Here is a 24,923-nt window from a genome sequence, read left to right as displayed (position 1 = left end):
AAGCAAACGCCAGGAGCCTGCCGATTAATAGCTAAACAGCAATAACAGCTATAAATTCAATCTAGCACATTCCAATCAAACCTGTCATTGTCTCAAACCCTTCGAGCCCCATGTTGGGCGCCAAAAAGGACTGTTGTGGTTTAACCCCAGCCGACAATGAAGCACCACACAGCCCCTTGCTCACTCCCCCCTGGTGGGAGGGGGGAGAGAATCAGAAGGGTAAGTGTGAGAAAATTTGTGGGTTGAGATAAAGACAGTTTAATAGCAAAAGCAAAGCAAAATAAGGAATTCACTCACTACTTCCCACTGGCAGGCAGGTGTTCAGCCATCTCCAGGAAAGCAGGGCTCCATCATGTGTAACGGTTACTTGGGAAGACAAATGCCATCACTCCGAATGTCCCCCCCTTCCTCCTTCTCCCAGCTTTATACGCTGAGCATGACATCATATGGCATGGAATATCCCTTTGGTCAGTCGGGATCGGCTGTCCTGGCTGTGTTGCCTCCCAGCTTCTTGTGCTTGAAAAGGCCTTGACTCTGTGTAAGCACTGCTCAGCAGTAACGAAAACATCCCTGTATTATCAGCACTGTTTTCAGCACAAATCCAAAACATAGCCCCATACTAGCTATTATGACAAAAATTAACTCAATCACAGCCAAAACCAGCACGTTTCTCCTCTCATCGTATTGTAAAATTAGTATATGAACGAATGTTGGAGGACTTGGGGAGGAGTGAATTCCCCAGAATATTAAGAGGGGAAAACCAAATTCAGTTCAGGTATTTGTCCATTTGAAGAAAAGATAGATGTCATTAACAGATGAATTATGAAACAATGGATAGATTTTGTGGGAAAGTGATCTGAATTGTAAGAATTTAATTTTGATCCAGTGTATTTAATTTATTACGTAGTAATACCAGTTAAAACTGCATTACATTTTATAATTTTTCACATAACTTCAGGACCAAAGAATACATGGATAAGTATGTATTAGCAAAAGTAATACATTTAGGTAAATGATTCAAGACTAGTGTTAAAGGGAAGCAGACTTTCTTAGGAAACCAGTGGGGTGTGGTTTGGCAATCTGAGGATTCAATGACAAATGAGTTATGAGGTTTTTTTCTTTAAGATAAATAGTTGTTTCTCCTTTTGTGGAATTGCAGCTACTGTTAGCACTGCACTGGCTGTTGAATAAAGGGGTGAAAGTAATGTCTAGCTCTTTGCAAAGGAAAGAATATTTGACATGGGGGAAAAAGTCAAACTAAACCAAAAAAGCCACTTAATATTGCCAGTACAATCTTACCTTTCATTCAGAGGTGAATAAGTTTTTCCATATCTGCCTATGTATAATGAAGTACATACAAAAAGAGGCACATTTCACAGCACAGTTCAATTTGCATCTTCAATTTCTTTCCAATTTTAATTTGTTTCTCTATATAATGTAAGATTGGTGTGTGACAGATGATCTTGATAGCAATATGTCGTAGAAACTAAGGTGGGGAAGAGTCTAAGAAGTCATGTTTGTTCATTTGCCTGGTGTGCATTGGGATTCGGTAGGCTCATGTGCAGGGGAAGACAGCACTGTACGAATGGGGTAAAAAGAATGCTTGCTTCTCCTTGCTTCCCTATCTCAAGATGATGGCTGGCCCCAGTGGAGAGGTCATGGTGCCATAGCCACAAAAAAGATGTGCTAGTCCCTCAGTAGCCTGTTCTTCTTAGCACAAATCCTGTTCTCAGTGAAACACAACAGTAAACAGTGGAAAACACAGTATTATTCTGGCTAAACTGTGGGACAGCAGGGAAGGAAAAAAAAGCGGGGCGAGTGGAAAGGCTGAAGGCTCCTCACTTCTATGTGAACCTGTAGGAAACCATGTCTTGTGTGTTCTGCTTTTCATGCAACTGTGAAACCTTCTTGGTTTATGTAAATGCTAGTCCAGTCTAAAAATCTGAACACAGCAAGCAGCCTGAAGATTCATGTAGTGGTCCTGCTAATACATACCAGAATACTTTACCTCTCCTCACCCTAAACAATGTCAGTTTTTGCTTGCATCCATTTAGCTATCCCATGGCATTTGCAGAAAATTGATGCAATTATCATGGCTGTGTATTGTTCAAAAACTTTAATGAAAGATAACAAGCCTGTTTTAAGATGGAGCATAAATCTGTCTGGATGTTTCTAGTTAGCATTAGAAGGAAACTGAGCTACAGTCAATATGGGAGCTTAGTATAACCCTTGAAAACCATTGTCTGTTTTCTAAGTTAAAATCTGTCATAGATGCAACAACTTATGTAGTTAACCTTTCAAATAGTTGGTTTCTCTAAGTACGTAAGAGAAAATATGCAAGATCAAGTGTTGTGTTATGCTGTAAATAGTAATCCAGTAGTAACGTTGGACTATGTAGTGATGACTGTCTGGCAAGTGCTGATATTTATGGAAATCGCTGTAAAAGTATGCCATTTTGATATGGGGGAGGAGTGCAGTGGCATGTCTGAGTGTTGTTTGAGAGAAGCAAGATTTTTAATTAAATACTCTGTTAATGTAAGTTATCTGTTTGTTACCTTAATCTGTAGAAAATCTCTCAGCCAAAGAATTGAAGAAAATGCTTAGCAAGCAAAGAAGAGCACAAAAGAAAGCAAAACTTGAAGAGGAAAGAAAACATGCAGAAAGAGAGCGACAACAAAAGAATCAAAAGAAAAAGCGAGATGAAGAGGAGGAGGAAACTAGTGGACCCAGGGAAGAGCTAGTTCCTGAAAAACTGGAAAGGGTTAGCATGGTCTTTCATGTTAAATTCATGTGATTATCATAAAAAGCTTATAATATGGGATTCCTATCAGGTTCTCCTAAAAGAATCCAGGGGTTTTTATAAAATCATTTTTGCATGCAAAGATACCTTTTTGTAGACTATCTCTATTTACACTAAAGAAAAGTACTATTTTTCCTCTAATAAATCAGAGTTCTATGTTAATAATATTGTTACTTTCTTTAAATTTTGCTTGTTTTTCAAATAGTAGGCCATCCTTCATTAAAATAGATACTGCACAAAAAGATGGTTCTTGCCTGAAGAACTCTGGTTTTCGTACAGTAAATAGAGAAGAACTAACAGAAATGTGATTGCAGTTCACAGAATTTGAAGACATGAGCCAGTATTTCTCAAAGCACAAAGAACTATCTCCTTTATCACAGTAACTTCAGAAGTTTAAGCTTGTTGTCTAAGGTGGTTGTATTTAATTGTTTCCTAAATTACAACACTGAGTACAGTACATAAGCAGTGCCACAATTAGCAATGATGTTGTCTTTGTCAACATGAAATCATGAGTAAACGCCTTTAAATCTTGCTGTTCAAATAAAAATCTTGTGGTTCAGTTTAATTCAGAAATCTGTCTACAGTTCACCTTTTGGCCACTGATTCTTTAAATGCTCTGAATAACAGAAACTATCCTTCGTGTTTTTTATTTGATGTTTATTTTAAGCTTTAAATTTCACTGTTTTTATTAAAACAGGTAGAAAATCCATTAGAAGAAGCCATTAAGTTCCTTATACCACTTAAGAATCTTATTGGAGATGACATAGAAACACACTTATTAGCATTTGAAATATACTTTAGAAAAGGTAAATACTGCATCATTTTATTTTTGCTCAACAAAATTTTAACCCTTCACTGCAGCCTGTTATCTGAGTGTAGCCTAAAATGGTCTGGAATAGATACTTACTTGACTGAAGCTGGCGTTTGCATCATATCCAGTAATAATAGGGGGAATAGCGTTTTTGTTTAGCCACCCTTAAAACAAACAAAAAACCTAAGAGCAAAGTAAGTTTGAGTATATACTAATAAATGCTGTAGAAAGGTATTTGCAGTGTGATCTTTAGTTATCTAGGGGACAACAAAGCCAAACAGATGGGGAACGTCATCTATGCAGTGTTGCCAGAGTTTGAGCAGCAGACACTTCTATTTTATTAAGCAATTTGGATGGGAAGAGTAAATCTTCTTTCTAATTCTGTGGAGGCATTGATGTTTCTAATGTTTGTATTAGATTTACTAAAGAAAACAGTAGTTGATATAAAGAGAAAAAGTTCTGTATTCTTAATCTTGGTATGTTTTTCTTTTTTCTCCTTCCCACAGGAAAGTTTCTGTTAATGTTACAGTCTGTCAAAAGAGCTTTTGCAATCAACAGTAATAACCCATGGCTACATGAGTGCTTGATTAAATTCTCTAAAGCTGGTATGTGTGTAGGAAGTACATATGCATGTATAAAGATACAGGAAGTTATATTGTGCAAGGACATAACTACATATTTTTGTAATGTATAAATACTCTTGAAACACAAACCGATATGAAGAAAAAAATAAATGGTTTGTTTTCCATTTTAATACCCAAGAAAACACGGGTTGTGCTATGCAGGGTGCTGTGTGTATTACATTATACTCCTTCCTCCATTAATCCACCAGGTGGACCCAATAACTCATTTTGGCTAGATTTCACAGAGGAGCAGGTGTTCCAAAGGTCCTTGAATTCTTAAGTTTTAAGAAAACAAGTGACAGATATGTAAGAAAGATTCTGACTGAAGCAAAGTATGTGTTGTGAAGTTGCAGGAGAAAGTTTACATGACAAGAATGCCCTTTGAATGTTTCATCTATAAATACATTGGTAATGCTTGTGTGGACTTATTTTGAACTGAAATTTGTGTTTCTTTCTGTGCCCAAATTTTAAAAATGGGAATTTTAGCAGTGATGTTTATGGTTTCACACTGTTTTTTACAGTTGTTTAAATGGCTGCTTTTGCTTCTTTCCCTCTTACCTTCCCCCTTCTAGTATCTGACCATAGTAACCTCCCAGAAATTGTGAGCAAGGTCCTAACTCAAGAAATGCAGAAAATCTTTGTTAATAAAAACTTGGAAAGTTTTAATGAAGAATTTCTCAAACACAATGCTACCTCCATTCAGCACCAGCTGTCAGGTTTGTTTAACTTTTTAAATTATCTCCTTTTCAAGAGCATTAAGTGATTTAAATTCAGAATCTGCAGTCCATAATTCATACATAAATTCCAATGAGCCAAAAATTCACATTTACATTGTGTTTTTCTGCCTGGTTTTACCATGTTAAAAAAAACTCATTCACTTTTTTAGATATGTAAGGAACCTGCTTCTTACCTCCAAAAAGTGCGATCGAACCACCACAGATATTAAAGTATGGAAGCACTGTCATCCCTCCTGTTGCAGCATCTAGTTTTGAAATGATTAGAAAATATAAACCAAAAAATCCTATATACTAGAAGCAGTGTTTTTCCCTGTTTTCTTATCAACTAGAATGTCTCTGTTCCTACTTATAGCTTTGTCACGTAGCAGCAGCATCAATAAAAATATCATGACAAACTTGTTATGCTACTTTTGCATTTCTGCTTCATGGTCAACAACGAAAATGTTGAAATAGGATACTCTTACGCTATTTGTGTAGAAGAGCTACAAGTAGCTGCTGGAGTTAAGTCAAAGGAAGTTGGAATTGAAATCTGTCATGTCTACTGACTACAGAAAGCTTTGGAATAAAAATTGATGTCACCTGAGAAGCTAGTAGAGGAGAAAACAAAACACCTCTCCAACAGTTAGGAAGCAAAAATAAGTGTAGGTTTATCAGGCACTTAAAGTACTTAGAAAAGTACTAATCTCACCTAGTTTGTAAAAGTTACCAGGATCTGTCCAGAATCACTGGAGAAATTTAACTTCAGAGTTAAAGAGATTATTCATCTCTCTTAAAGGAAGGTTAGGTAACTTACCCCAAACTTATAGAGGCCATTAAAAGATCCCTGTTTCAGGACAGCATCTTGAGAGAAACACTTGCACCCCTTTCCTGTGGGCAGGCTCAAGATTTGGGAAGTCAAGTACAGATATCTCAGCAGGCAATTGCTCCTGATTCTTCCAGGTGTGTTCTTCCACTCTTGCTGTTGTTGGGCATCTAACTGGATGTTTTCCAGGTTCTACTTTCTGATCCTCCATTATTATGGAAAATAGTACAGTCACTTTGTCATAGTAATTGTACGGGCTAAGACTGTCATACTTCCGAGTTTGGCTTCACGCTGTCTACATCTTTAGTGCCTTTGAGAACAAACCCAAGCTAGGTCATTGACAGTGTTGGCACCCATGTTAGAGAGATGTAAGGGACCCCTTTGAAGAAGGTGAGTCTATTCACATTCAGTGGAGAATGAGGGGCTTAAATATGTAAAAGCTCCTTAGGGTCAATCAATGGATCATTGTGGTCCAACAGTGTATCAATTTACAGGTAGTGGGAACAAATGTGGGATTAGGATTCTAAAGTGAAATCACGAGTGAACTAACCATAGCCATGTCCTTGGTAGCTTTAGGTCTTCACCTATGTACCAGTCTTCTGTTCATGCTGAAACAGGTTTGAAGCGATTATCTACTGTACAACTTAAAACTTCTTAAACTGCCATCTTTAATTCAAGTTTGAAAATGTAAAGGTCTGAAAGGCATAAACATTAATTCTGAGAGTACAAATGAGTGTTTTCTTAGCTTAAAATGATTACTAGTAAACAAATTATAAGCAGAATTTTAATACCTTTTCAATTTCTGTACCATAGCCTCCCTGACTTTAAACAAATGTAGGTTAAGTTTAAGGTTTTTTTTAACGATGATGACTCAACCCCAAATATATTCAGTCTAGCAATTTATTTTCTAAAACCTTCTGGATACAAAAAAACAGTAAGAATTAGGGAACTTTAATTAGGAAAAAAAATTAATTTAAAATTTAAAATTTAATAATTGAGGAAATGAGCAAGAGAAGGCAATACACTCAGAATGTGGGTTTTTAACTTTTTCAGTAAAATGATTTCTTAAGCTTTTTGTTCTTTGTGGTACATTATGTAATGAGGTGTGTCTGGACTTTGCTTTTGGGAAAAGGGAAGTATATGAAATGCCTACATGTTCATGAAGATGAGATTTTAAATCAAGGCAGCTATGATACGAGGAGCAATGCAGTATTTTGCAGAGATGCCCAGACCAGTTTTGATAAACTGTACGTGGTCCAAGAAGCTGCATAGTTACATTAATGCGATGTCACTTCTCACCAATGTAGTCTAGTCCAGGAAAAGCACCAAACTTACATTACGCTTTCCTTGCAGCTAAGCTATTTCACTCAGCTCCGGGTCAGTAGCCCAGCTTGGCCTTACTTTCTGCCATATGGACATATACTGGTCTGAATTTCTTCTGGACTGTGTTCCACCATTGTTTAGTAACTGTATTGTTCACTTACCTCCAGTACTTTTCAAAAGAATTCAGAGTATTTCTGAGAACGTGTCTTTTACTCACTTCTACATTTGTAGGATGGATTTCATTTAGCCTGCTGATTTGAAGGGCTTAGTCATCAATGTACTCTTTATGTGTACTGTATTTACTGACAGGCCTTCAGTAAAGTGAGGCATTTCACTTTCGCAGAAGCAGATCGCCTGTGTTACTGAATCCTTATGCTTCTAATAAATTTCAAAATAGCTCTAGTTTCATTAGTTTTAAGTTATAAATAAGGGAGGAAAATATGATTTATTAAAACTTGTGAGAAGTCCTAATTCACATCAATTTATAAGTTTTTTGGATTGTGTGTCTGCATATGTGGTACTGCATTTAGGAACACTATTATCTAAATGTTGTGTTCTTTCTTGTGATAAGGTGCAAAGATGATGTACTTCCTGGACAAATCAAGACAAGAAAAAGCAATCGCTGTTGCTACTAGATTGGATAAAAACATGAGAGACAAAAATGTGAAGGTAAAAGATACAGTATTAAAAGCCAAAAAATGTGTGGGGTCTTAAATAATGTATACTTAACTGCAGGATAATGTACATGTTTCATATATCATGATAAACTAATATCATTTGAACAAGGTTTTGAATTTTTTCCTCTGAGTGACTATAAGATACCTGAATACCAACAGAGAACCTGTTTGCTCAGATTAGTATTGTTTAACAGTACATCTTTTTAGTAATAAAACAATTGTCAATCACACTTATTAACTGTTACTTTTGTTTCTTTAGACATTAACAAAGGTTTTTGAGGCACTGCTTGATGGCAGTTTTGGAAGCTGCCACACTCAATGTGAAGAATATCAAGCAGCATGTCATAAACTGTTTCCTTTTACGTCTGCCTTCATGCCTGCCACAAACGAGGACGATAGCAGCATTGCATCTGTGAATCATACAGCCATTAACCATGATTTGCTGTCTAATGAAATTTGAAGTAGTGTGTGCAAGCCCGTGTGTGTGTGTATACCTACATGCACACATGTATACAAAACTCTGACTCTCATTACATGCTGGCTGGATACAGATCAGGGTTACTTTTCCAGGTTGTATTTTAATATCTTTAACAGGTATAAAACAAAATATTTGGATAATTAAATGAAATGGAGTATGCTATTAGTTATTTTTTTCCTCCCCACAAGAACTGCCAATATTTATGTAAACATTAATCAGCATTTTTCATGTTTATACTTGTACAGTTTTAAGTCTTTTAATAATCCATCAGCCCTCCCTCACAAAAAATATGGATGTTAAAGACTGCTTTCACGTAAGTGTCATTACATATACAGATAAATGTGATCATATCTTGTTAATAAATTATCATTTGAGCGTTTTTAGCAGATTAAGACTGAAGTGCTGCTTGAATTGCCCTCTTCGTCTTTTACTGTTCTTTAGGGTTTTTTCTGGGCTTTTTTTTTTTTAAGTCTTTGGTCAGTTTGGTTTCTTTTGAAGCACAGTGACAATGAAAGCATTGGGGGTTTGCATGTTTTTGTCAGGTGTGTGTCTTACATGGAACCAGTGTTGATGGATATGAAGATTAGGTTTGTGTAAAGAAACTAAGGCTTTTTGAAAACTATTCTATCTACCTTGTGTTCCACAGCTATTGTTTCCTTAAGTTTATGGTCAGTTTAACATTTTTAAGTTTGAGTATCCTGAAGCAATTCCCTGTGAAAACATAATAAATTCGATACTGTTGTTTGTCCTTTGTTCCATTTTCCCCTTCCTCCTCATCCTTCTGGTTTCTCCCCGTCTGTTCACCTGTTGACACTTAAGTTGAAAAAGCTGCTCCAATTTTGGGCAAATGCAGAAGGTACAGTAATGGGGAATACAGTTCTTCTCTACACCATAAAAATTCACTGGTAAGTTTACTGTATTGCCTCCATTAAAAGTCTTAGTTGTCCACTTATGGTCAATACTCCAGTACTTCTCATGCCTAAATACTACTGCTTTAGGTGCTGCAAAGCAAATAGTATGTGAGGAGTATGTTTTACATTTAAAAACTATTTAAGGGAGCACAAAGAGGCTGACTACAAATCATAATGAACCTTTTTCTTTCTTTGTATTCTGGTGCATTAACTGTTAAATATACAACACATCAAAATGGAAGTCTGAATCTAATATACCTATTTAAAGCATAGTATTGCTGGACAAAATGGCATATGACAGCTTTACATTCTATAAGAACTGCTATCAAAACATAACTATACTGTGGCTTGTACAGAAAATCAGTTTTCTGGAAACTGTAATGGAATCATTCAATCTTGGTTTGTTTTTATTTCACTGCAATGTAAATAATTTCAGTAATATTAACTAGCCCCTTAAAGGCAAATATAAGTTCACGAAGAGGGAATTTTATTAAGACAAATAAACTGTTCTAATTAAAATTCTCCTTTGTGTGTCATCTGTTTAGATTCAAACTTGTTGAATGGAAAACTCACTGTAAAATATTGCCAACATATGTTATGCTGTAATAAATTATTTTGTACACACTTGCCTTTGGTTTGGAATTTTTGCGTATTTATGGACATCAAACTTCAGCCCATCACATTCATTAGGTGTTTTCCATTCAGTTGCAACATTCACTGGTTTAATGTGAACTCTGTAAGTAGTTAAGGAAAAAAAACCCAAACTATTGAGCACAGTGAGATATGTATCTCTGTATTTCTCAGGGTACTGTGTTACTATATATATGGCAAGATGTTTTTGTCTTCTGTATTCACCGTGTGCCGTTTGCTGTGGAACACCTTGCTCTAAGATGTCTCAAGCAGGGAGAGGTCGCTGACCATTATGGCATTGTTTTGGCCCAGCAGTACCCTAGAAGCGCTTTATCAGCCCGCATAAGGAGAAGACATGAAGTGGTACGGTGGTCTTCTGTTTTTTATAGTGGTGACACTTGCATTGCTAGAGACTGAATTCAGGCCTTCAAAAGAAGGTTGCGGCACTATAGATAAGACTGCTGATCCAGTTCTCTGGTACCTGTTTCGCTTGACACTTCAAATCAGACTTGAGCGAAAATACCTGGGGTGTCTTTTCAGCAGTTTATTCCTTGAGAAAGTAGATTAATAGTTTTGATTTCTAGACTAAGAATTGTAGGAATTCTTTTGAGAATTCTGAAAATACAGGAGTTAAGTCTTCTGTCACCCAGCGTGTGGTTTGGTTTTCTCTTAGAACTGCTGGAGGCATAAGCTGCTGAGTTTTCTTCAGGGCTGTCATTGCAGGTGTGAACTGCTTGGGATAATAGGTGCTTGGCAATCCTGTAGACTATTGACAAAGAGTGAGTAGGGTGGTACGGGAAGGGTAACAAAAATAATGGAGGACAACAGATGTCAAGGAAAGGTGTTTTTCTTTAAACTATTCTGCAAAGATTTGGTGTCTTTTCAGTAACTTCAATTAGAAAAGGCATCAAACTTAACAGGCCTGTTAACTCATCCCAAAGGAAATGTGCTGTAATATATAAATGCTAACAGTGTTTACATGTCATAGAATCAGTGCTTCACATTTCCATGTTTAAAATATATCTGCTGGCCCAGCTCTACTCTTTCTTTCATACTGTCTTTTTTTGTTCTTGTTTTCTTCATTGCTTTCTTGCTTTTTTCCTCTGTGCGGTTTGACCTGATTTGTCATCTCAAAAATAATTTAATCCACTTTGACAGTCAGTTATAGCCATTCTTGTTCTACTCTCCCATCCCTAAACTTCTTTCCTTCTCTAGCGAATGTGACATCCCAGGAGGTAGCTTATCTTTTCTTATCAGTCCATTGGCATCAAAATAACTGCTTGGCTGCATCAAGAGTTTGTGGACAATCCAGATCGAGTTAGTTTGTGGGGGTGACTGAAGTTGAAGAGCCTCAGATCTCCTTTACCCCAGCACAGTCGCACCCTATACCTGATCTCTTCAGGTCTCAGGTCTGAGACCAGCTCTTTTCTCTCAAATGAGGTTAGCCGAGAGAACACGCGATGGCGGAGACCAGGGTTATTTCCCATTTTCAGCACCATCTATTCCACTCACACACAGGGAGGTGGAAGGAGGGACCTACTTATGCTACACATCTTTCTTCTGTAACTCGCCTGGCCTCAATTAATGCATAAAGAGCAAGGCAGCAATTTCATCAGGCCCCAAGTAAGTTGCTTTAAGATGCTTCTGTGGCCACCCACAAGCAGACCTGTGTCAACGAAGCCATTAATACATAGCATATTTCAACTGGAGACAGTCTGTGGTTAGGAGTGGTAAAGTTTTGTCTGTCTGTAGCAGTGGTTCTGCTAAGGAGAAGTCATTAGTGTAGCCAGGGAGTGAAGCCCTGATCATCTACAGCTAGAGCCATAGCTAAGTCTTGGAAACTCGTTCCTGAGTCAAACCTGAAAAGTCTAGAAGAATTGCTAAAGACCAAAACAAATTCCAGGTGTTGTAACGCGCTTCGGTATTTTTACCCTTTTTTGGTTTTTGGGGTCTTTTTAACAAAAAGGAAGAAGCCTTTGATCAAGGAAATCATACTGTTTTTCTCTGGCAGATCAACATTTCTATATAGGCCACATTTAATAGATTAGCAAATGTTTTTTATTAGTATATCACTACACTTTTTTATCCATTGTTTTTATCAATACCATATTCAAATGCTTCACAACCTTGCGATGCATTCTCACAACCTTTGTTTAATCTTTGTTGCAGATGGGCATGGCGCAGTGTGTGCCCTAACGCCCTGTAGCTACCTGAAGATGGGATTTGCTGTCCAGGCAGAAGGAAAACACGCAAATGCAGCAACAGTCTAGCAAAAGGCTGCCTGCAGCATGCAGGACCTTGCCTATCTCAACGTGCCTGGATAGTTCAGGGCATCGTTTAGTGAAGAGCTAGTTCAGCTTGCTGAACTGACAGAAACCTTCCACTTCATTTTTTTTTGTCTGGTCTAATTTCTGGTGGTTAATGAATTCATCAGACGATAGCCGGAACTAGTGCAGGGGAAGCAGCAGGAGAAGGAGCAATCTTGAGACAGGCCAGCTCATCTTCGATCGCAATGCAAGCGTGTCGCTGGGTAGCGTACGTGCTGCCTCTTGGGATTCAGTGCCAGCAGATTGAACCATGAACCATCACGGCTCGTGATTTATCCACACTGACTAGCTGGGTATCAAAAGTGTTGCACCTCCTTTGACGCAAGAAGCTGCCTACATGGCTGGGCATCTCGGCCCAGATCTGCCGTAGCTGTGGCTGAGCCCTTCCTCGAGGCCTCTGAAAGGGTTTTAGGAGGAGCTGAAGATGATGGTAGTAGCAGCAGTCCTTCTTAAGTATGTAACGAGCTCCACTGGAGTATGTATACAACAACGAGGCACGGGCACAATTCTGACTTGAACTTGGGTTAGGTGCATTTGTTGCTGTCCACAACAGATGTTCTTCAGCCTCTGCATTCGTATAGCACCTATATGATTACATTAAGTATTCTGCTATGGTGTGTATATATAGGTTAGTTAGGCTTCATGTGCTCATTACCAGTCTTAGCAAAACCTTCAAAATGCCTTACATAGTCTGGATGTGAAACTATTCATGTGTTAATTTTGGTTGCTGTAAATTACAGTAAATAAGTTTACTTACCTGTCTTGTTTTGTCGGTCTTTGAAAACCTTTTGTTTTGAGCTGTTTTGTTGTGGCTTTCTTTTGTAGGTCCCTAGCGCTTATCCCTGCACAAACCAAATAATTGTGTTAACAACATAAATGTCACGAGAACTCACTCACCCAGCATCCAGTCTCACGTAGGGTCCTGCAGTACTACTGCTGTCTCACGCGAGTACCCTCCCTTTCCTTTTCTCACTCCCACAAGCAGGCAGGCAGAGAGGCATACCCCAAGGCTGTCAAACTTCTTATCACAGGGAATATGCCTGTTCCAAAAGCCCAGGCCCTAATGGAAAATCCTGTACCTGATATTCATATGGATAACAAAAGTTTACTTCTGAATTAGCAATTACGGTGGAAGGCGCAGTTTCTCACGTCTCTTCAGCTCCAGCATCTCCAGACTTCCCAAATAATGAATCCCTCAGCTAGGAAGAGGCTAAGCTTTAAGCGTGACGCAAAAGATTCAAGCGTAAGCGTGTTTTCATGTGTGAATGCACTTGCCCCTTAGTGTTTCAACAGCAATGTTATATGTACTTTTGGCATTTGGTTTTTTCACATCTGAACTGCAGATGTGAATGAAAGTTCTGCAGAAAGTTAACTGCAGATGTTAATGAAAAGTGGTCAGTTCATGGGTTTTCCACTAGAGGGAAGCCTTGCATCCAGAATATTTTCATAGTAATGAAAGGCTGCAGTCTTGTTTATTTTCAGGTGTTTTCTGGTTTTGTAGTAAGAGCATAGGAAAATGCCTATTTTCTTTTTTTCTTTCAGGCAGAGGAGAGAGGTCATCAGTGTTTTGTATGTGCTTAAATGGCTGAATTAGACTCGTATTTGTATAACCCAGCTGTTCGTAGGCATTGATTTGGGGATCTGAAGTTGAGAGTGTAGTTGCTTGAGCTTATTTCATTCCAGCTGAGAACAGAGACACTGGGAAAGGATACCTGAGCCCACAGATGATCAGACTGGCCTAGTGGGAGATCCCGTGTCATACGTGGAAAGCGTCGGTCAACCCAGTTCCTGCCTTACTCTCCTCAGGCTGTTGAGAGGCAGAAGAATGTATTGGCCTTGAAGATTAGCCTTTGCTTCAGTTAATTTATCGTGGACTAAATACACTGTCTGTTCACCACTCAGACTTTGCTGCTTAAACATATTTCAAGTCTAGACAAAGTATTTGAGAACGTGCTGTTAACGCTTAAGAGGAGGTTCGGGTTTTGAGAGGTTCCTAGAGGTATTTTAGGTATGCAGTAAGGCGGGAGAAGGAAATACATGGTATTTCCAGGACAGATTTCATATGATAAATGGTCAAACTTAAAGCAAACCAGGAAGCGAGGACCAGAGCAGGAGCTGTCTTCCTGTTCCCCGTGCAGAGTGCCTAGCACAGATCAGTCCTACTTCAAGACAAGGGTTTATACCACAAGTAATAAACTGTCATAAAACCTATCTATAAATGTAAGCAAACTATACCTGCTTGAGGCGTGTATAGTGGCTCTGTAAGTAGTAGTGCAAAAGATATTCAGGGATCCACAAAAGGCATCAGGCACCAAAGAAGTCTCTTAACTGTCGCTAGAGATGTTTAATCCAATTTTAGCTAATCTACGCACTTGATTATATATGAAATGAGCTCAGAGAGTACCTGAAGTTGGAGGAACTTTTATTTCTATTAATAACGTTCCCTGCATGTCTAAATGTCTTTCTAGGGAAATTCAAACCAATGGACTGAATCAGTTAGATTTGCCATGGGTAGATTTATTACTTTGGGATCCATAGGAGAGAGCATGATTCATTTGCTCAGGGGTTAGAGTGCTAATCCAGGTGGTGAGGACATGTACCGGTGGTTAGCTGGGGCACTGCAGAGCATCCAGACATGAACTGGTGTAGAAATGTCAGCAGGTGCCTTACTGCTACTGTGCTGTTCAGGACTACGGCACTCAGCTGTGTGATTTGTGAACACTGAAGTATATCCGCAAGGTGCTTCTCCGCGACACAGAGGCAACGAAAAACAAACAGGCCTGTAGTGACATCAATAGGTGTAAATCTTCTCTTCAGGAGCCTACGGCTTCACTGGAGACTTTCCTTTTTAGTAAGCACGGAATTCTTCCAAAATCAAAAGATTGCTGCCAGGGAACCCCTACATCCCTGGAAGTCACCATCCCTGGAAGTATTTAAAAGACGGGTAGATGAGGCGCTTAGGGACATGGTTTAGTGGGCATGGTGGTGTTGGGTTGACGGTTGGACTCGATAATCTTGGAGGTCTCTTCCAACCTTAATGATTCTATGCCTACATCCAATTCAAAACTGCGGGCACCTCAGGATATCAAACATCTAAAAATAGTTATTGCAATACTGAGATCTGCAAGGCTGATACCCTTTTTGCTCCTGATGTGCCACCCAGACTGTAACACGTTGCGCTGAAAGACGTAGCTCCACAGGATTTCTTGAGCTTATCCGACAATTTGTTGCTAAAAGTTTTTTGTCTTCTCCCGGCTGTACTTCTCCTCCAGCCTCTCTCCCTGCTTCAGGCTCTGGCATTTGCTGTTCGCTTCTGTGAACAGATTCAAATCAACAGCTTAGCAGGAACCTACCCCGGCAAATGTAGGCTGGTTATCTACCAATTACATGTAGATAGACAGTGAAGAGACAGCGATGTCTAATCAGATATTTGAGGAGCAGCCCACACGTAGTTGTATCAGGCTATGAATATTTTGTTCATGGCCTTCCATTCCTGGAAGGTATCAATTCCTCTCAATTATCTCCCAACATAGGAAGTATGTTTTTCTGGAAGAAACTGTGCTCCTTCTGGGTTTGCTCAAACAGAACCTGGCTATGGCCATGCATGGTTCTTCCTAACACATTTCATGGACAATCTCGCAATAGCGGCCATCTCTGAGGAGCAGAAGGGGAAGGCGGGGGGGCGTTGGGGAACTGGCAGCAACAAATAACTGATCAAAAGAAAATTGCCTCTGCATTTGGCTGTTTACTATTAGACAACCTCTCATCAGCATTGCCCATCTTGACAGAAGCCCTGGCCTTCCTGAGGAATGAGGACCACAGTGGCTGGTGGCCACGCTGGTCTGACCAGGTACGTGACCTACCACGACACAATTTGGCTACGGAGATCTGACTACCTTTTTTTCTCCAGAAACATAAGCTATTTCTGTCTCTGCTGACCACCTCTTTCCTGCCGTTGTCTCCTCCTACTTGCTGAAGGCTTGTAAACTTGCTGTAATAACAGGAAATTCATGTCTGTGTCAAGTGCTAAGCCCAGCACAACGCCAGGTAAGTATTAAGGTGGCGAGTGCTCTTTGAGGTGTGCTTTCAGGAAGACTCATAGCCTAAGTAACCCTGGATAGAATGGCATAATACACGTGTTTTTCAATACCGTGGCAGGATAAACCTGGATGCGCAGAGCTAGGTTTTTAAGTGTCTACAGTGGCAAAGCCTGCGTTTTTCAGTGGTATTTTATGTTCAATTATTTTTTTCAACTGCTGTCCTCTTGTGTAAATGCTCTGACTCTAGTTTTGTGTGCAAATCCTCTGCCGTAGAAATACAACTAGCAAATCAGTGCTGGGCAGTATGGAGTGGGCAATTCTGAAAGCCTGTTATTTATGAAATAAAAGTTGGAAATAGAAAATGAGCATATGGAAGAAGTTGCTGTCACAGATCCTCCCTCTGGCTGGGAGAATTAAAGCATGGTTTACTTAACTTTCTTTTGTAAGAAAGACAGGATGCTGCTATGGCTTGTCACAAAAATTATTTGAGGCGGAGAAAAATGGAAAAAACCCAGGGCCTTTAATAATTATTCTTAAATTGAAATCAGTTGTCTCAGTCAGAGGAAAGAGCTGGATGCGGTGCGTGGTCACTGACTGTAACACTGATTCTTTTCTTCTCATCTACACAACCCCCTGTGCACTCGTAACAAGAGAGGCTCCAACGGACCAAGGCATGGTTATTTCCCAACCATAAATATGCAAATCCCCGTCCTTTAAAGGAGGGTGATTTAGTGGCTAACCAAAGCGCACGGATTACTGCTTTTGTTCCACATTTGTATGGCGACCGACTCAATGGGGTCCCGGTCCATGATTGGCGTTACTGCAACACAAATAAATGAAGAGCTCCACTTCTGTTCTAACATACGCAACCACATGCCTTCAGCAAACAAACAGTCTTGGCTTCTCCTTTTGCCTCCTACTGCCTTAATGCCAACAGAGCATGGGAGGGAGAGGAAGACTTGATTTTTTCAGCCTGCTTTAGTAGCTTGCTTCAGTAGGATGGATGGGAATGACGTCCTGCATCCCCTGCCGTTCCTGACTTGCCCTATTCTTGTGGCTGGACTGGTCTGAGGTACCTTGAAATTGGTGCAATACAAGAGAAAGATGTCGCTGGACCATGGAAAAACCAAAGCATTGGTCTAGTCACAAGGGCAAGTAAAACAGACAAAATGGAAACCCATGTAAAATTTTAAAAAGAAAAAAAACCCACCACAAAGCCCAGAGGATATTCAGTGTTCCCAGGAAAATCTATTAAGAATTCTTCTTGGGCAAGGAACATTTTTCTTTCTTTGGTTATGTTTAGTATTTTTTTGGCCAGGTATTTTGGCTACAAGTATATTTTATTATCATTGTAATTATTAATTACTTCAATTTAGAGCCTATATTTCTTGGCCAGGGTTAAGGCTCTGGAAACAAACAGTCCCCAGACAATGTTGGATGTGAAGTATAAGATGACTGAGCCAAACAGGCTATGTGTATGTGACTGTGTGAAATATCATAATAGAAACAGTATAAAATGCGTAATTTTTAGTCAGAGTAAATAGCATTGAGATAAAATACATCTGCCTGAAAATTTAATTGCCTTTTATTTTTCTTATGGAGATGAACTAGGAGAGATGTCTCAGTATTTTAATACCTAAGAGCTCACTTACATGTTTCACTTCACAAGAATTAAAATTTATTTCCAATGTGCTTTGTGTGTCAGATATTTTTCATGAAATACAAGACCTTAAGCCTTAAACTCCCATTTGTTTCTTATATATAATCATCCACTGTTGAGTCAACATTCTTTCTCCTCTTGACAAAATTACCATTTTTTGGTAATTTTAACCGCCTTAACTCCTCAATTTCTCAACAATTCAGAGCAAAAGTACGTGGAAAACAACAACAGTTTCTCAGTTACATTTGAAATGGTACGAGTTTCTTGATGGAGCAGTAGTCGTGAAAGGTTTTGAAGCAAAACTGGCAGAAAGGTAGAGAATTCAACTTCTCCCATTCATGATCCAGCACATTAATTTACACCAACCCCACTGTGGTGGCAGTAGCATCAAGTAGAGATAGAAACAGTGGTTTGCCCTGAGCTAGAGCCCCCAACCTAATGACACAGAAAATAAAGTTGTTCCATTGCATTCATATGTATGCTTTTTCCATTTTTTTCACATTAGCCTTTTAAACTGACATTTATGGCCACTGGACTCTTTTGCATGACTTCTGCTGGGGGAGAACTTAATGGAAGAACAAACTCTTGCCTTCACTCAGTCTTGTGCAGAGTCTCGTGTGCAATCTGCCCATGCAGAGGGTACATGCACAGCCTTGTTTTCCTGAAAATAGAATCAAAAGGGGGCAATTTCTTCACTTCCAATTGCCACACAGCACTCCAGCCGCCAGGCTCTCTCCCCCTCCTGGTTTACTGCCATGACCCCTTTGCTTACATTTCTCTTGCTGTCTTGGCTTTTTGACCACTTCTCTCTGCTTGTTCTCTGGTTGCTCCTTTGCACTACAGGAAAAAAAACTACCAGACAGCATCCATCTCCTTGCGTTAAGATCCAGAAACACTAGTACAGCTTTCAAGCGGTGTTTTGGTTGGTTTCTCCTGCATCTGAAGTGATCTCACTCTAAAAAAGAACTTCTTATATCTGTCTACTACCACTGTAGCATTATCTATGGATATCTATTATCAGAGGAGGGCGACCAAGATTGTGAAAGGTCTTGAGGGCAAGACTTACGAGGAGTGGCTGAGGTCACTCGGCTTGTTCAGCTTGGAGAAGAGAAGGCTGAGGGTTCACCTCATCACGGTCTACAACTTCCTCAAGGGGAGCAGCGGAAGGGGAGGTGCTGATCTCCTCTCTCTGGTGACCAGCGACAGGACACGAGGGAATGGAATGAAGCTGCGCCAGGGGAAGTTCAGGTTGGACATTAGGAAAAGGTTCTTCACTGAGAGGGTGGTCGGTCACTGGAACAGGCTCCCCAGGGAAGTGGTCACAGCACCAATGCTCTTAGTTATATGGTTTAGTTTTAGGTAGTCCTGCAAGGAGCAGGGAGTTGGACTCGATGATCCTTACAGGTCTCATCCAACTGGAGATATTCTATGATTCTATGATGTACTGCCTATATACTTTACGGTCAGTGCATGCTCTGTGCAGTTGGATTTTGAGGATTTTCTGATGGACATGAACTTCTGCTGTGACTTTTAGTGAACTCAAGATTGAAGGTTCCCCAAAACCTGGCTGTAATATGTAATAAAGTTCAATACCTCTTGTGTTTGGTTTTATAATGCACTCCATCCAGTTTTCTTTGCTCGTAGACATTCTGTTTTCAGGATATCGCCAGTGTTTTGTACTAGCAAAACAAACATAGGCATCATTGGAAAAACATGGTAACCAATGAGGAAATAAGAAAAGGTCTTGTCGTGCAGCTTGATATTAGAAGTGTTTCTGCAACTGTGACCAGGAATTAGGTTGTCAGCAGTTTTCTCTTTTTCACCCAAACAGCTAAAATGTATCTTAAGTTACACCAATGTGAAGAAGAAATGGAGGTGGTACTAGGTACCTCCAGCAGTTCTGTACCGAGAACATGCAGACAGTACTTTCCTCAGTACAGAAGAATCAAGCGAAGACCATCTCCATGTTTTCAGGTCCAAGCCTTTGGTTGGGACCTGTATGTCTCATGTAGAGTTAGAGTACATTTGGTCTGGTCTTCCAGTTAAGTTTCCTCGGAAAGAGAAATCAGCTCATGCACAAGAAAAATGCTTAGAAACTGAAACCACCAGAAGGCAGCTGGAGACAATAGCAGATCTGCATCAAAATTACTATTGCCCCAAGTCAGATTGATAATATGAACATACCTTTCGTTAAGTGACACTATTCCTTTCATCTTCTCTCAAAAAGGCACCAAACAGAATCTGATTGAGTTATTTTGAAACTTCTTTATCTCTTATTTACTCACTGCCATCCCTCTCCGTACCTGAACTCCTTTCCCTTTCCTATGCAATACTCAGCCAAAGTCCCCTGACCCAGAACTTTGAAATTCTTGAGTGGTTTTGCATATCTCTCTGCTGTGGACAGAAGCTCACACTAAACTGTCCCTTCCAGCGATGTCAATACTTTGTTACAGTTACACCTATCAGTTTCAATGACTTTTAGTCCAGCTGCAACAATAGTGATTACATTTAAACTGCCATAAACACATTTCAGAGTAAATAACTTATTTAAATATATCCATTCAAAACTCCAAGAGCTTCTGCTTCATGTTACTGAAAGACAGAGGAAGAGAAAACTGCACGGGCTATATTGTGTTCGCATTTAGGAGGCTGATTTGACAAGCAGAAAATTTATAAGTGTAATGGGCCGGAGAAAGTGAGTTTAGGTTTTGGCAGAATTCAGCAAGAAGATGTATGCTTTGCTTGCAAGGCCACAGTCATGGGTGGCAGTGAGCTTGTCCATGAGTTTGTATCCACTGTGAATCGATCAGAGTGAGAGAGAAAACCAAAATGAATTGCATCAGTTTGTGGTAAGTTCAGCTTCAGGTTTAAGGTCTACAGAAAAGGTTGGGAGAAGAGGACGGAAAGTCCTGTGAAAGATCTCTGGCAGAAGTTTGGGGTTTTTTTGCAGTTTTTCAAGATTAATTGTATTGCTGTAAGTCACACACTCTTCCCACTGATGTCGTGGATTGAGCTTGGTCACAGGCTTGTATTTAGCCTGGCTGGCAGCAAATGCAGGTTGTTACGCCTCTGATGGTAGTTAGGTAGCCTATGTAAAATGCATGGCTCATCTCAGCCAAGTTTTAATTAGGCGGCTGTCCTCATTACAGAACAAGTTTAGCAATTCACTCACATAGGCAATTCCACTTGCAGCGTGAAGGATAAAATAGACCGGAGTGTTAACCACTGCCTCACCATCCAAAAGAGCATCCCGAGGGCAGGGTTGTGATGCACTGAACTGGGAGGCAAGTTATACTGATGATGTTTGGTCTATTCCTGCTCTGTGGCTCCAGGAGTTGGGTTTCTCTGCGTGTCAGTCTGGCTGGCGCCTGTGCTTTTTCATCCTCCGGCAGCTTTCGTTTTTCTTCTCCACAGCTGTCTGTGGGGTTCCCTTGCTTTCCTTCATCTAGAAGTTTGTCGATGATGGGCTTATATTTGTCATTCCCGGGTTTTAAATGAAGCACTACTTTAGCTACTTGGTACTGTTACTTTTGGAAAGAATTATTATTTTCACAGACTGAAAAATATTAGAAGACACCTGGAAATTGTATGTTCAAAACTCTAGGCTGCTTCCATGGGCCGGGATCTATCACTCTAGCTTTTGTCTAGCACCAATACCAGTGAGAAGACGGGATGAGATTTCACAAAACGCCTCCTTTTAACTGTGGGAACATGGTGCTTACTCAACAGGATTGATATTTTTGGGTACTCTTGATCTCTGAAGTAGTGAAAAGAAATGATTGATTAGACCAGAACTTTTCCACCATTTCTGACTTGCAAATTCTCTCCTTCTGCAGCTCCGGTTTCTGCATGTGCGCATATGGGGCTGCATAAGTACTGTGAATTTTAACCTACTTCCAGTAAATTTGCCTTTCTTTTTTTTCCTGTCTTACATGAATGCCTCAGAAGTTGTTCATGGATCTGTAGCCATCTCTGGGCCATGGTTTGAAAACCACTAGATTAGTCAACCTGCAGCACCAATGCCTGTGTAAACCAGTCCTAGGATTCTCTTTGGTGTAGCCACACAAGGTTTTGTGACCCAAATTACTCCATGTTTCACTTAGAAAACTAGTATACCTTGTGAGCCTTGCAACTTGGCTATATCAGACTACCTGCTAATGTTTTGAAAGGCTTTCCCTGAAGCATATTTACAGGCAGGATTTATTGGTTTAAATAGCTATGTGGCTCACAAGTTTGTGAGGTTAAAAATGCAGTAGGAGCCACTGTAAACATTGCATCACCAGCTGAGGAGGATCTGGAGACACCGTGTCGAACAATCAAGAAGAAATTCACTTTAAATACACCTTGGATGGCTGCCTAGAAGATGGGAGGGATTCAGTAGCTGAGGTTTACATTACAAGTTGCGTTGGATGTTTCCACCAATAAACAAGAGTAGCCTGACGTGTCAGTCTGCAGTGTTTCACGGCACTGCGCTTAAAAGTGACCTCTTCATTTTGGCAGATGTGGGCTAATCCTGTTGGCATCAATGGCAAAAATGCATCTAATTCAGTGGGAGCATGTTGGGGTCCTTCAAGAATATTTATGGAGATGCATCGCTACATGGTCTATAACAGAACCGATAGGCATAAAAATCAATCTTTATTCCCTCATGTATAAGCTAATGGTTTATGCAGAAGATTAAAATTCACCAGCTGAATCTCCGCTGCATTCAATGGAATCACAGGCTGCTTAGGAGAAAGAAGGAGCTGCAGTAGAAAACCTAAGTATTTACTGGAAGAAATGTTAAATGACTTGTCTATGGAGCAGTAAACATGACCAAGGATTTTTAAGCCCAGGTTTTCTTAAAGAAAGAAGATTCCCAAACACATGGCTGTAAAGAAGGGAAGTTTATGAAATCATTTCTTCAGCGTGCCTAGAAATGATTCTGAGAATGGTATATTTGAGTGTAAAATAACAATTTAAAGAGAAGGCCAGGGATAAACTCTTGTATCACTACAGGGAAGCCGTTGTTCTCTTCACCTACCCACATCCCCATCCGCTCTCTCCTTTTATCAGCTCTGGAGCTTACCTACCTGAGTTGAATCCATTCAACTCAGTCCAACAGAAAACTACTCCCTTTCTCACTGGATTAGTTTTCTGCTGTTCCAACGTGTTGAATTGGCTCAGCAGAAGATGAGACAAACCCGCTACAAAAGACGTGCAGGAGGTCTATGCCAGGAGTATGAGAAGGAAGAAGTAGGACAGGTCATTCCCCATTTTGTGGCAGCAAGGCCACTGAACAACTCAAGCCTTATTGTACAGCTTCATGTGCTACATGTGTGCTCTTTCCTCGTGATGAAGCGACCCTGTCCCAGACAGCTGTGAGATTGCTTGACCATCTTCAGGAGAAATAATAGGGAGGGCACAGGAGGACTTTTAGCCTTTGGTTATTTCGCCTGTATTCCTCAAAAAACAGATAGATTCAAGCCTGATCTAAAACATCTTTTGCCTCTAAGTCATGTCTTGCTATACAAACAAGCGTGGGACTAAATAACCAGTGCTTGATGGGGATGTGTGCGGACAGTAGGGTTGATCATATGTGTAGGTGCTTGGGCGAAAGAGAATTGATGTCAGCCGCGGGGCCAGGTCCTTGTCTTTTCGGGCTGTGAGTTCTACCTAGTCACATACTCGACAATACTCCTTTCTGCCTTATGTCTATTGTTGTTCATCCTGCTCGTGCGCTTGACGTCATGCCCTCGTATCTTCTTGTTCCCTACTTTTTATCCTCGCCTTCCATCTATGTCACTACTGTCTTCAAAAAGGATTGTTTGTAGCCACTTTTATTAGCAGAAAGAAAAACAGAGGAAGACCACAAGAAAGGAGGAAGCTGCAGAATAAATAATGATTGAACTTCACCATGAGAACTTCTTTTGATCCGCTGCAAAAATAAATAAATGCCTCCGTATCAGCCGGTAAGGAGAGGTGAACAAATCTGTTAGATACAGATGGTTTATTGTCTAGAATATTGTTTTTCTCATTTTATATCTTGCAGGAGCAATGACAACATGTCTGAAAATGTCAAGAAGTTTCAGTGAGATTTTTTTCTTCCCTCTCCCTGTCCTCGACTCTTCTATTTTAATTCTAAATATTCTCATCAACACACAAACATAATCATAGCTCCTGACGCATATGCATGGAACAGCACCTGATGCCTGTTTTCAGTATTACTGGCCGTAACTAAATGTGACAGCCTTCCCCAATGGGTATTTAACAGAACCGGTATTTTAGCTGCTCAGACAGCTTTTATTTAAAACGAGCGAGAGACAGCACAAGAGCAATATTCAGTAGCTATGGCATGTATAAACATCAGGTTAACCTGACTTCAGGACAAGTGCTAATATCTTTCTCCTAAGAATAAGGACACCTCTCCACTGGAGAATGCCCTGGCCGACGCAGCTGGGGCCCTGTGCCTGAGCAGCTCCCCGTGTCACCCCCGCCATCTGCTCCTCTCCTCAGGTCACCCTCTGTAACGAACCGGCCCAGCTGCCCCCACGGCTGTGTTCACAGCTCTCTAACGGATCGAGCTGAGCAATAACCACAGACAGATGTCAGCACAACACGGGGCGGCGGGCAGGCGAGCGGCGATGGCGATGGGGAACGGGCTCCCGGCGATGGCTGAAGCGGCACTGCTGCGGCATGCAAAGCCACGGGCTCACTGCAAGTGTAAATCAAGCAACACAAGGCAGGCTGCTGCCTCTTCGTCCTGCTCTGTACCCACGGCGACTAGCAGCCGTGGGGCTGGGTAAGGACGGTCCCTAAGGACAGTCCCGTTATATGTTTTTGTGATTCCCTCCTTGCAGCTGGCTCTGGTGCTCCTCGCACCCTCCACCAGCAGCCCGGCACAAAGCCAGTGCAGACATCCCCTCCTGAACCACAAATTGGGTGGGGATCCACAAGTTGGGATTAGCAAACCGAAATCAGCCAGAATGAGACACGATCGCGCTGCCGGGAGTGACGATCAGAGGACAAGGGCCGATACTTCCCACTTGCGGTAGCGGTGAACTGCTAGAGGGTCTCAAGTTGTCTGAAAACCCCAGTCTCTAACCGAGCATCCATGCCGTCTTG

General features: G+C 40.5%; 2 protein-coding genes across 3 annotated transcripts in view; both read left to right on the top strand.

The window, feature by feature from the left end:
• NAA16 (N(alpha)-acetyltransferase 16, NatA auxiliary subunit) overlaps window positions 1-9,788 on the top strand; it is a 77,124-nt gene extending 67,336 nt beyond the window's left edge. For both annotated transcript variants that reach the window (XM_009322843.1, XM_009322844.1), the window contains 6 exons: window positions 2,568-2,761; window positions 3,498-3,606; window positions 4,118-4,216; window positions 4,807-4,950; window positions 7,668-7,765; window positions 8,033-9,788. In XM_009322843.1, the coding sequence (XP_009321118.1) occupies window positions 2,568-2,761; window positions 3,498-3,606; window positions 4,118-4,216; window positions 4,807-4,950; window positions 7,668-7,765; window positions 8,033-8,233 (845 nt within the window). In that variant the 3' untranslated portion in view covers window positions 8,234-9,788. The remainder of the gene's footprint in view (window positions 1-2,567; window positions 2,762-3,497; window positions 3,607-4,117; window positions 4,217-4,806; window positions 4,951-7,667; window positions 7,766-8,032) is intronic.
• Window positions 9,789-24,442: 14,654 nt separating this feature from the next.
• The window catches only part of RGCC (regulator of cell cycle), a 15,854-nt gene continuing 15,373 nt past the window's right edge, over window positions 24,443-24,923 (top strand). Inside the window, exon 1 of the mRNA XM_009322856.1 lies at window positions 24,443-24,600. Within this exon, the coding sequence (XP_009321131.1) occupies window positions 24,443-24,600 (158 nt within the window). The remainder of the gene's footprint in view (window positions 24,601-24,923) is intronic.

This window comes from Pygoscelis adeliae, unplaced genomic scaffold (assembly GCF_000699105.1).
Source record: "Pygoscelis adeliae isolate BGI_AS28 unplaced genomic scaffold, ASM69910v1 Scaffold74, whole genome shotgun sequence".
Lineage (NCBI taxonomy): Eukaryota > Metazoa > Chordata > Aves > Sphenisciformes > Spheniscidae > Pygoscelis > Pygoscelis adeliae.
This window is presented reverse-complemented; position numbering and strand designations above follow the sequence as displayed.